At 43.1% G+C, this 12,264-nt stretch overlaps 1 protein-coding gene across 1 annotated transcript; it reads right to left on the bottom strand.

The window, feature by feature from the left end:
* Positions 1–2,938: 2,938 nt before the first annotated feature.
* On the bottom strand, positions 2,939–11,347 carry POLR2D (RNA polymerase II subunit D). The gene is made up of 4 exons (XM_044290560.1): positions 11,192–11,347; positions 10,227–10,407; positions 5,088–5,183; positions 2,939–3,619 (listed from the first exon to the last, which is right to left on the bottom strand). Exons 1-4 carry the CDS (start codon positions 11,262–11,264, stop codon positions 3,541–3,543), a joined length of 429 nt encoding a protein of 142 aa, XP_044146495.1. The 5' UTR covers positions 11,265–11,347; the 3' UTR covers positions 2,939–3,540.
* Between the last annotated feature and the right edge of the window lie 917 nt (positions 11,348–12,264).

Here is a 12,264-nt window from a genome sequence, read left to right as displayed (position 1 = left end):
TTCTTGTGGTGCATGCGGTCCGCCCCGGCATCCTCCATTGTACGCATTTTTTGCTGGGGATTGCTGTTGTCTGCGGACCGCATGCAGAGGAATTGCTCCCGGTTATAGACCCGCTACAGTGTCTGGGTTTGGAGCATTTTCTCCAGTTTAGGCCAGTTTTTTCAGTGAGTTTTTGTCCAAAGGACTGGTTGAAAAAGTAATTTCTACCTCTCCTTTGGTTCCGAAATCTTTCCTTTCTGGATTTTTTGTCTCCATCTTGATTATTCCTAAAGGGACGGTTAAACCTATTTTTGGAGGAGAAGGAACTCTGAAAACCCGCAAATTTTCTCTTTTTATCAGTAGCTTTATCTAATAAATCATCCAGAGTTGGTCAAAAAAGGTACTCCCCTTCACAAGACACACCACATAGCTTATTTTTTTAAGGGAAATCGCCAACTTAATTTTTTTGCCAGAGTGCTCTATGGGCAGAGTGAGACAAAGAGGCGGATCTGGCCGCCAGTCTAACAGAATCAGCTGAGGCGTCCGCCAAGAAGTCAGCTGCTTTTTTTATAGTTGGCAAGGATGCTAAAATCTCTTCCCTGGGACATCTGTTTTTCAATTGATTTTCTAGTTCAGAGAGCCAGACTACAAGAGACCGGGCCGTACATGTAGAAGCTATACTCTCTCTGAATGAAGTAGAAGATGCCTCCTATTCTCCCTTTAATATACCCATATCATCAAAGGGAAGAGCAGTCTTTCTGGATACTTTAGAGATGGCTACATCTATCCTGGGTGCTTTATCCCATGTGGCACAATCTTCCTCTTTAAAGGGATATTTCCGCTTGAGATTTTTAGAGATATAAACTTTTCTGTTAGGTTTCTTCCATTGTCCCTTAATTAAGGCTGATAACATTTTTATGAACCAGGAAGGTGCTGTGCTGTCTGGATTCTAGCCCCCCAAACATAATATCTTGGATGGACCTGGGTTCTCTGGTCTCTTCAATGCCCATAGTTGAACGTATGGCTTTTAGGAGTTTTTCTGCGTCTTCTATAGGGAAACATGGCCTTCCACTGATTTCACCTTCTTCAGAGGAAGATAGGGATGAATCATCAGAATTCCCATATAAAGGAGTGTATCTCATCTGCATCAGACGAAACATGCTTCTGTACCGTATTATGTCGTCTCACTTTAGATTCTTTTTTAGATGATAAAGTAGAATTTACTTCCGATCTGACTAGTGCTTAAAGCCATATATAAAATGATGGGGATTCCTCAGCCAGTTTTATCAATATAGGACTGACACATCCTCTTATCCCATTCAGATGACAACCCAGTTTTAAAAAGAACACATTCTTTATTCTTTCTTTTAGCCACCACCTTCCTAGGTTTTGTCTGCAATACATTAGTATAAGTGTATCCGCAAAGAGAAGCACATTATGCCCAGAGCACTAATCCCTCAGAGGTACCAAGGCTGGAGGGACTGCAGACTCCTCAATGTGCTTGCCCTTCTCCATGCTTCTCCCGTTTCTGGACACCAGAGTGCTTCTTAGGACGTCGGCTTTCCGTTCACAGCGCGCCCTTCTCATAGGCACTCTTTGATGACTTTACACCCGATGCCACACGCCGAACCACATGACACATGCCGCTCTCCCCGGCCTAACTCCTTGCCGGAAGCTCCTCCACCCTCCCCCTGGGGTCCGGAAGTCCGTGCCTATAGCGCATCAGCGATGCCGCCAGGCACTCTATGCTCCAGCACACAAAACACTCCCTCAGGCGTTTTGCTGTGCCTCTGCCTGTCCCTTTTAGCGCACCAACTGATTCTGCATTATATCCCAGGGACAGCAGGTATGTTGGCGGAGAACTCAGGCCCACTATAGGGGTCAGCCCAGCAGCACCACCAGAGGGAAGGAACCTGAAAGAAAAACTGCAGGCTTCCCCAGAGACTGGAAACCACACTGAATAGGGAGGAGAGTGTCCGCCCTTTTATTCTGCAGGTTTCCTGTCTGTGGGGGCAGATCCTCACTCGTGGTTCTGTCATGGGCGAAGGGAAAAAAAACTACGTACAAAAAACAACGTACACTAAAAACTTACAGAACTGCTTGTATATAAATGGCTATCCATCAGAGTTATGTAAGCCATTTAACAAAACAATCTTTATTGCTCAAACACCTAGAGAGGCTGTACCATGACCATTGTCCTCCAGAAACCGTGCCACTCCTGTCCTTTCCTTGTGTCTGGTGGACAGCTGTGGCGCTTGGATGAAAGTAGCCATGTTTTTTAAAAAGGGGTTTTCCAAGATTTTTGAATTGATGACCTAACCTCTGGGTTATACACCCTAGAACCCCAGCTAATCAGGTGTTTCAGACTTCTTGTAGCTTTTCTTAGGCTACATGACATCACGTTTATTGGTCACATGCCCTAGGCGCAGCTCAGCCCCATTGAAGTAAAGCACAGCTGTTACACAAGGTACAAGCTGTGCAGTGAGCTGAGGGAAGGGCATGATGCTACTGAGTGCCAATGCCTTTTCGAACAGCTGATCAGCAGGGGTCCTGGGTGTATCCAGAGAGGTCATCAGTTAAAAAAATCTCAGAAAACCCTTTTAATCATGTGCAGCCCCTTTAAACCTACGTGGTTTGGTTTCTGCATCAGAGCCACATATTTTGCGGCTCGGTTGCGGACCCATTCACTTCAATAGGGCTACAAAAGATGCGAACAGCACTCCGCGTGCTGTCTGCATCTGTTGCTCCGTTCCGTAGCACCGCAAAAATAAATAAATAGAACATGTCCTATTCTTGTCTGTTTTGTGGACAAGGATAGGCATTATTACAACGGATCCACAAAAAAAAAGGATGCCATACAGAAGTCTTCAGGTTTTTTTTTTCGGATCCGCAATTTGCGGACCGCAAAACACAAGCGTTCGTGTGCATGTAGGCCAAGACTGTTTTTAGGCAATTGATACAAGTGTGAAATTTTTTTTTTATTTTTTCTTTAAATCACAGAAATTCTGTCAAGGATAACATGACTGCAATTTTTTTAGGGTAAGCAGATATTTTTTTTTTTCCAGCATATCTGTTATGCTTTTGTCAAAATTGTCCTGCTTTATTTCACTGGTAAAACATTTAGGATACACAAGCCATATAACTATCCATGTGGATGTAAGTCAAAGTGCATCATAAATGTATCTCAACACAAAGCCATCTTACTGCTAAGAACGGTAGCAATTTTTAATCTATCTTAAAAATAAAATTCACAAAAATTCATATTTATGCACAAACTCCTTTTTGCTTTAAGTAGAGAAATTTACACAATCATAAACAGGAGAAAACTACTACAGAGGTCAGTAGCAGGTCTGCAATGTGTCAGGGAGCAGGTAACGAATCGCTGAGATAATTCAGCATTACAAATACAATTTGTTAAAAAAATCTGTTAAAGCATGAACACTATAGAAAATAATAAAATACACATCGAATGAAGAGTCTCTGCTGAAAAATGAGATACAGATGATATCTGCAATCCAGTGCTGGTGGAGGCTGGGAACATGGCGGATGATGAGGACTTCTTTAGTACTGAAAGCTTCTCTTTGTCTGAATGTCATCTAATATTTGCTGGAGCTCCTCTTCTTCAAAACGGCCTTCAAGACTGGAGGGGAAATAAACAAAAGCAGCATAAGAAGGGAGGAAGGATTATTAAGGTGCCTTCACATGCGGTAGATTTTATTGCAGAAAACGTCTGACTAAAAATCTGTTCCTTTCACCTGAATGCTGCTTTAAGAAATCCAGGACTATACAAAAAACTGCACATCAATATGTACAACATATGTCAATCTTTATTTAGCACCACAACATTAAAATATTGTACACAATAGAATCCTTATGTAGGACTGGCTATGTCCTTACATAAATGGGTAAAAATAAGGACAATCCAGCTTCCTAAGGGGTCTCTAATTGTAAACATTATATCCACCTGTATACAAGTGATTATTATGTGTTATATTTGACTTCATACATACATATGTCACTTCAACCACAGTTTACAATTCGAGACCCCTGAGGAAGCTGGTTTTCCCAGCGATACACGTGGGGCTTGACTTGTGTGCTCACTAGGACCTGGATGCCAGTTTTCACATCCTGAGTATTGTTGCTTTACATTGTGCATTGGACGTCATGTTTTAGTATAATCTGCATACTGATTTGTCTACCGTGGGTTGTCCGGGTAATTATGAGCGAAGCGAGCTTAGGATGCTTCAGATTAATGCTGCACGGGGGTCCGTCTCCGTTCAGCATTAAAAAGTACGGACTACGATAAGGCAAAGTAAGTTATTTGCGAAATCACGCAAGACTTCGTTGAATAACTTTAGTAGTTGATTTTTTAAACTGGAAAACCACTTTAAAACTGGTACTCAACACTAGGGGGGAGTACAGAAGATACTGGGAGAATAAAACCTATTGAGACTACCACCCAAAATTGCATAGAAAAGTGGTCTTCTAGGGGGTGGTCTTCTTAAAGTGATGGAACTGAAACTTTGTCACAGGAAAGCTGGTCTGTGTAAGGGTGTGGTTTTTTCAGAGTGGTTGCCTTCCGGAGAAGTTTCACTGTATATTATCTCTACTTTTATTATCTATTTTTTCTATAGAAGGTTAACCAGTAGATTGAGACATGCTGGCAGTTCCGCCAGGTTTGTGGACCACACAGTATTCTATATAGTGTCTATTACATACAGATTTCTGCCAGCCGCCCTCACCCAGACCTCAATGGTGCAGTATATCATGTGCTGCCTTGATACTACACATGGTCTATATTTCCTATATACAGAGCGCTGTCCTGATACAATGCAGTTTATAGAACAGGACATAAAGACCCCCTGAGATAATACAAAGATATTACTTGCAGTAGACTGTCAAAGCTCTGACTACACCTGTGAAGTAAATCTGGAAGAAAATAGGGGGCAGTTCCTGAACTACAGTGAATACAAGTGGCCTGCCTATAGTTCTACTTATGGGAAAGATGGATGGATAGGCATTTTAACTACAAACTTACTAAAAATGGGGTAATAAAACATAACGGGGTCTGGTCACTGAGGAATTCTAATAACAGACTGTCCACATACCTGGGAATTAAAGCTTTTGCCTCATCTGCTGTTTCGGGGCACAGGTTGGCTAAACAAGCCAACTCGAACCTGTGGAGCTTCTTCTGTAAAAGCAGGCTGTGAGAAGAGAAGAAGTGTCAGTATACCGCCATGTCACATCACTACTACTGTGTGCTGCCATTTTCTTGAAAATAAAGGGAAAAATCCAGCACATGCACTATGGATAAAATCCAATCTCTTTATGATAAGCCTTTAAAATTCCATGAGCTCATCACAAAGACCGCAAAGCTTTCTGATCAGCTCATGGAATTTTAAAGGCTTATCATAAAGAGATTGGATTTTATCCGTAGTGCATGTGCTGGATTTTTCAAGAAAGTGTCTCCCGGATCCGGGGTTCCTTGCACGCCTATGGAGTGGAGCAGGCGAGCTGGAAATATTTTGCTAAAAGTATGCTGCCATATAACGGACATGGATCGATTATCTCCTAATCCAATCCTATAAAACTGACCACATCATAGGCCGACATCTGAGGATTCTGGACTGCTCCAGAATGCAAGGTTATATATATATATATTATATATATATATATATATACATACATACATACAGAGAATCGGACAGCACTCCAAGACTTGAAAAAAGTAGAAATCTTTATTCACCCATGTGAAAAATAATTGCAACGTTTCAGCTCACAATCGAGCCTTTCTCAAGCAATGAAACACAAGACTGTGCATGTCTTATACAGCTTTTTCAAAAATCAGACAACCAATGAATTTTACAAATCAAGACATGTGACTGGTAAACATGTGAAAGTAGTTCACCTCATTAGATCATGTGAACAATTACTTATGCAAAGTACCATACTGCTGGATACACAGGGATGTGTCCATTAGTGTTGCATCCAAGCTTGTAACATTTAAATAATGTATACTACAAAGTGCATATGTGCATAAATAAAGTGCATAAAGATACAAAAGAATTAAATCATGTATTAATGTTTAAAATCATACACCACAGAGGCTGAGGGAAAACAGCGAAGGTCTGATCATGTTCGACAAAACCGCATGTTCATGTGAATACTGGCCAAAAACAGCCCTGTTAACTAATACTGTCAAAACCACAGCAAATGTAGTGCACCCCGAACCGTCCCATTATAACGGTCCATAGACAGTGTAATGGGGATCTCCCATATAAATCACTTGATAGCAGAAAATTGATTTTGACACATCGTGGATAGAAAACATCGTTTTCTGTTACTGTATCCACGATGTGTCAAAATCAATTTTCTGCTATCAAGTGATTTATATGGGAGATCCCCATTACACTGTCTATGGACCGTTATAATGGGACGGTTCGGGGTGCACTACATTTGCATGTGGTGTCCCCCTTACCTGACCATAACTTTGGAGGGGTTGATCTACCCGGAGGTTGGATCCCTCTCTGATGGTCCTGACAGTGAAGCATCTACAGTGTCAAGCGCCTGCTACAAATAAGACGAGCTGTACTAATGTATATTAAAGGCATCGTCTTTGTAGCAAGGCGCTTGACACTGTATATGCTTCACTGTCAGGACCAATCAGAGAGGGATCCAACCTCCCGGGTAGATCAACCCCTCCAAAGTTATGGTCAGGTAAGGGGGACACCACATGCAAATGTAGTGCACCCCGAACCGTCCCATTATAACGGTCCATAGACAGTGTAATGGGGATCTCCCATATAAATCACTTGATAGCAGAAAATTGATTTTGACACATCGTGGATACAGTAACAGAAAACGATGTTTTCTATCCACGATGTGTCAAAATCAATTTTCTGCTATCAAGTGATTTATATGGGAGATCCCCATTACACTGTCTATGGACCGTTATAATGGGACGGTTCGGGGTGCACTACATTTGCATGTGGTGTCCCCCTTACCTGACCATAACTTTGGAGGGGTTGATCTACCCGGGAGGTTGGATCCCTCTCTGATTGGTCCTGACAGTGAAGCATATACAGTGTCAAGCGCCTTGCTACAAAGACGATGCCTTTAATAATGTCACATTGTGCGTATGCAATAGCTCCCACACGGCAATAGTATGATATCTGGCTGCCGAGGATATATTGGAGCGCAGTTGCGAGCGCACACTGTGGGTGGAGGTTTGTCTTTGACATGCTGTGGTTTTGACAGTATTAGTTAACAGGGCTGTTTTTGGCCAGTATTCACATGAACATGCGGTTTTGTCGAACATGATCAGACCTTCGCTGTTTTCCCTCAGCCTCTGTGGTGTATGATTTTAAACATTAATACATGATTTAATTCTTTTGTATCTTTATGCACTTATTTATGCACATATGCACTTTGTAGTATACATTATTTAAATGTTACAAGCTTGGATGCAACACTAATGGACACATCCCTGTGTATCCAGCAGTATGGTACTTTGCATAAGTAATTGTTCACATGATCTAATGAGGTGAACTACTTTCACATGTTTACCAGTCACATGTCTTGATTTGTAAAATTCATTGGTTGTCTGATTTTTGAAAAAGCTGTATAAGACATGCACAGTCTTGTGTTTCATTGCTTGAGAAAGGCTCGATTGTGAGCTGAAACGTTGCAATTATTTTTCACATGGGTGAATAAAGATTTCTACTTTTTTCAAGTCTTGGAGTGCTGTCCGATTCTCTGTATATATTAGAAGGTGGAAAGCTCATTCCTTTGGACATAGCACCTGAGCCAACAGACTGGTGCCGCCAAATCTCCTTTTCTGCTATATATATATATATATATATATATATATATATATATATATATATATATATATATATATATATATATATATATATATATATATATATATATATAGTTACAGAATATTTACTCCAGTATATAGACTGATGTATCTATTGTGTACAGCCCATCACACTATGTCACTGTATTAAAGGGGTTGTCCGGGTTTTTACTACTGATGATCTATCCTCCGGATAGGTCATCAATATCAGATCTGCGGCGGGGGACCGACAGAGACCATAGACAGCAGCAGTGAACAGGAGAGAGACGGGAGACCGCGCCGTCTCCTCCTACAGCTGATTGATGACCTATCCTGAGAATAGGTCATTAATAGTAAAATCCCAGACAACTCCTTTAATAACTGTGTCTTTTATTCAATGTGACAACGCTGGATATCTGGATGCATTCAGTGAAACTCGCACCATTTTGCAAGCACATTCAGTCAGTTTTGTCTGCAATATGCGTTCAGTTTTTTCCACGCGGGTGCAATGCGTTTTTCGCGTGTGTGATAAAAAAACTGAAGGTTTTACAAACATCTCATAGCAACCATCAGTAATAAACGAATCGCACCCGCACTTGCTTCTGGATGCAATGCGTTTTTCACTGAAGCCCGCTGAACAGGATTCAGTGCGGGTGCTATGCGCTCTCTTCAAGCATCGCACCCGCCTGGAAAACTCGCTCGTGTGAAAGAGGCCTTATAGTGCACCAAGAGACCCTTGTTGCACTTTACAGCTAACTAGCATATTTAAAAAGCACTTTTTCTGTGGACTGCAGCATAAGATCAGACACAAAAGTATGTTTATAATTTGAGCCCTACCCTACCAGATATACTGGCCAGCATAAAGCTACCTGCACACATTGCAGATTATGCATGATTTTTCCGGAAAAACTATAGCGCAATACTGTACTAGCAAAGTGAACGATTAGATAAACCTCATGTACACTTTTTTCCTGTGCGCAGCATACCAATTCTTTGTGCAAATTTAACCCTTTTCCATGCAAGGGTGAGATCTGCAAGAAAACCACATCAAATCTACATCCAAAAAAGCAAGTAACACATGCAGGGTTATTTTTTTTGTGCACTAAAAACTATGCAGATTTTCTGTTTTGAAACCTGCACTTGTATAGCTTAAGGATCCAGTCACACATCCGTGTGTGTTTTGCGGATCCACAAAACATAGGACACCGGCAATGTGCGTTCCGCATTTTGCAGACCGCACATCGCCGGCACTAATAGAATATGACTATTCTTGTCCAAAATTGTGGACAAGAATAGGACATGTTCTATTTTTTTTTTTCAAGAAAGGAAATGCGGACGCGGAAGTGCGGATCCGGGACACACATCGTGCGGCCCATAGAAATGAATAGGTCCGCAATTCGGTTCCGCAAAATGCGGAACAGACTTGCGGACGTGTGAATGGACACTAAATGCAATGTCAGCTACAGGCAAACATGTTATAGAGCAGGAGGAGCTGAGAAGACTGATGTATAGTTTCATGGGAAAAAATTCAGGATAAGGCCTCATGCACACAGCCGTGTTCCGTGGCCGAGAGCGGACCGTGGAAACCCGGCCGGGATTCCTCCAGACAGCATGAGCGCACAGCGTCATTGGTTGCTATGACGCCATGCGCTCCCTGATGCCGCCACAGTACAGTAATACACTGGTGGTATAGATCATACCAGTGTATTACTGTATTGCGGCGGCAGCGGGGAGAGCACGGCGTCATAGCAACCAATGACGCCGTGCGCTCCTGCTCTCAGCAGGAATCCCCGGCCCTGCCCTAAGGCCTCATGCACACGACCGTTATTTTAGTCGCATCCGAGCCGCAGTCTTTGCGGCTTGGATGCGGACCCATTCACTTCAATGGGTCCGTTTTGCGGACAAGAATAGGCAGTTATATCAATGGCTGTCCGTGCCGTTCCGCTAATTGCGAATCGCACGTGGACGCCATCCGTGTTTTGCGGATCTGCAATTTGCGAACCGCAAAACACACAACGGTCGTGTGCATGGGCCTAAGTCTAACACTTATGTCTTGAGATGTTACTCCAGTTTCTATGGCACTCCTTTACTAGAGTAAGGTTGCAACAATTTTGGTGACTTTTTAAAAACCTGTATACACCTAATTGACACAGGGAACTTCCAATCCATTTTCAAAACTGAAGTGAATGGTGCAAAAAGGCAAAATGTTGCAAAACTTTTGCATAAATCTGCCAAAAATGATAAAGTGCTATTTTGCAACTTTCTGAAGCCAACATTTGGAGTGCATATCATTTCCAGAAAACACCCTTAAAGAGGTATTCCCATCTGGGACTTTTATGGCATATGCACTGAGAGATATGAATGTACAGGGGGTCTGGATGCAGCAGAAATGTACAGCTCTGGGTACCTTCTGACACTGGCGATTGTTTCCCTGTTCTTGAAGCGGCTGAACCTGGCTGTGTAGTTCAGCGTCTTCATGAAGACTTCAGATAACTCCTGTTCCTCTTCTGCGCTTTCATTCTGTTGTTTTCTGTGCTCCAGCAACATGTGCACCTCCGAATTCAGCAGCGTCTCAGCGATCTCAAACTCTGCACAAAAAATAGTAAGTCCACGTCTACTGTTAAAGGGATGCTCCAGCCTTATGTAAACAGAGCTAAATTAAGAGCTGTGCAACCTTCTAACATGCTTCATTTCAATTTCTCACCATTTTCAAAGTTTTGTCCTATGTAAACGGGGACGAGAGACTGCAGCAGCCATCATTAATCGGCGTGCAGGTGACTGCTGGATATAAGGGCAGCTCCCTGCTCAAAGATCGGGCAATTATCAGGAAGGTTTGGTTCATTCACGGTAATTGCCTGAAGAATCATCGTGTGTATATGGATCATAAGACTCTGACGCAATCTGCACACGGCCTACATGATGGTGAGACAAGGGAGTCACCACCACCCATCATGCATTCAGCCACATCTCGTGATACCACCCATGACCAGTACGGTATAATAAACCGAACACTGTGGGACTGGGGGGGGGGGGAAGAGGTAATGAGGTAATGCTGAGGGGCACAGTGGACCAGTCATCAGCAGTGATCAGGGGGGGTAATGCTGAGGGGCACAGTGGACCAGTCACATTTACCAGTACTGGAGCTCCAGGTTTGCTTCCATCTCCTCAGTGACAGAATACACACAGTGATCAGGAATAGGAGTGGGACCCCTTATGGCTGTACAATAACAGGTGCAGGTACAAGCCAGGGGTGTGCGCCAAATCCCCCTGCAGCAAGGTGCTCTGAGAATATGTCGCACACCACACTCATTCCGACTAGTAAACCCAAACACAGTCCGGAGGACACGCAGCCCCTCCATTAGCTAAGCTCACCTTTCGGGAAGAGTAACTGCGAGGCGTCCTCCTCCACATCCCCCGTGCGAGCATCCGTGCCACCAGTAGCCATCCTGGCTGTTCCCAGATGCCGGAAGCGGAAGCGTCATAGAGCTGTAGTGACTATAGGGAGAGCATCGAGTTTGTCGGCGCTCTGGCGGGGCGGTCTCATCTCTATGGTAGGCTGGCCGCGATAATAGTGAGCGCACCAGGCTGGGGACGGCAGGGGTTAACTGAGAGGGTCATAGAATTTATATAGGATTTTATAAATATACCTAGCAGCGTTTTGAACGGGGGTTTTACAAGCGTATACGTCTGGAAAGGTCCCTGAGGCAGAAAAGATAACTGCAATGTAACGTTCAATCTGAATAAGGGCCAGTCTTGTGTAGGAGGTCAGACACAGTGCTCTCTCCCCCGCTTCCCCTCAGACAGCCATAAGAAACACAGGCTCTGTGCCGTTTGCCTACAGCCGCCACTAGGGGGAGCTCCTAAATAAGGTTTTGTACAGTTCCTTTTGGTCTGTATGGAAAATCCATATCCAGTAAGCCCCTCCCTAGTGGTGGAAACAATATTTTTGCCCTCACACAAACAAAAACAAAAAAAACTGGACTCGAGGGTTTTTTTATACATTTTTTTCAGACTTTTTTTTTTGCACCCAGCCACTCAATATTTTTGTGCCAAAAATCCACCTAAAAAGTGACACAATTTAGCCCATCTAGAGTTTGTACATTTTCTTCTGCCATGTTTGACACAGAGATTGGGGGGGATATCAGAAAAGGGTAGGGCCTCAGATGCACCATTTTGCACCAAACTTGCGCCACAGTTCTGTCATAAAAATCTGTCTCAAGCCAACCAGTAGTTGGTATAGGGTCAGAGTAAGGCCTCATGCACACAACCGTTTGTATTTTTGCAAAAAATGGATCTGCAACAAATACGGATGACGTCCGTGTGCATCCCGTATTTTGCGGAACGGAACAGTTGGCCCCTGATAGAACAGTCCTAACCTTGTCCGTAATGTGGACAATAACAGGACATGTTCTATTTTTTTTGCAGAACGGAAATACGGAAACTGA

The sequence above is a fragment of the Bufo gargarizans genome, chromosome 4, assembly GCF_014858855.1.
Source record: "Bufo gargarizans isolate SCDJY-AF-19 chromosome 4, ASM1485885v1, whole genome shotgun sequence".
Classification (NCBI taxonomy): domain Eukaryota; kingdom Metazoa; phylum Chordata; class Amphibia; order Anura; family Bufonidae; genus Bufo; species Bufo gargarizans.
The sequence above is the reverse complement of the archived record's forward strand: the minus strand, read 5'-3'. Positions and strand labels throughout refer to the sequence as shown.

What these genes read in the sequence shown, in the direction of transcription:
- POLR2D (XM_044290560.1), bottom strand. Translation starts at nt 11,264, where the DNA reads ATGGCTACTGGTGGCACGGATGCTCGCACGGGGGATGTGGAGGAGGAC. An exon ending in GCAGTTACTCTTCCCGAAAG is followed by an intron (nt 10,408 to 11,191) that starts GTGAGCTTAGCT and finishes TTTTTTGTGCAG; the next exon opens with AGTTTGAGATCGCTGAGACG. An exon ending in GCAAAAGCTTTAATTCCCAG is followed by an intron (nt 3,620 to 5,087) that starts GTATGTGGACAG and finishes TTTCCCCTCCAG; the next exon opens with TCTTGAAGGCCGTTTTGAAG.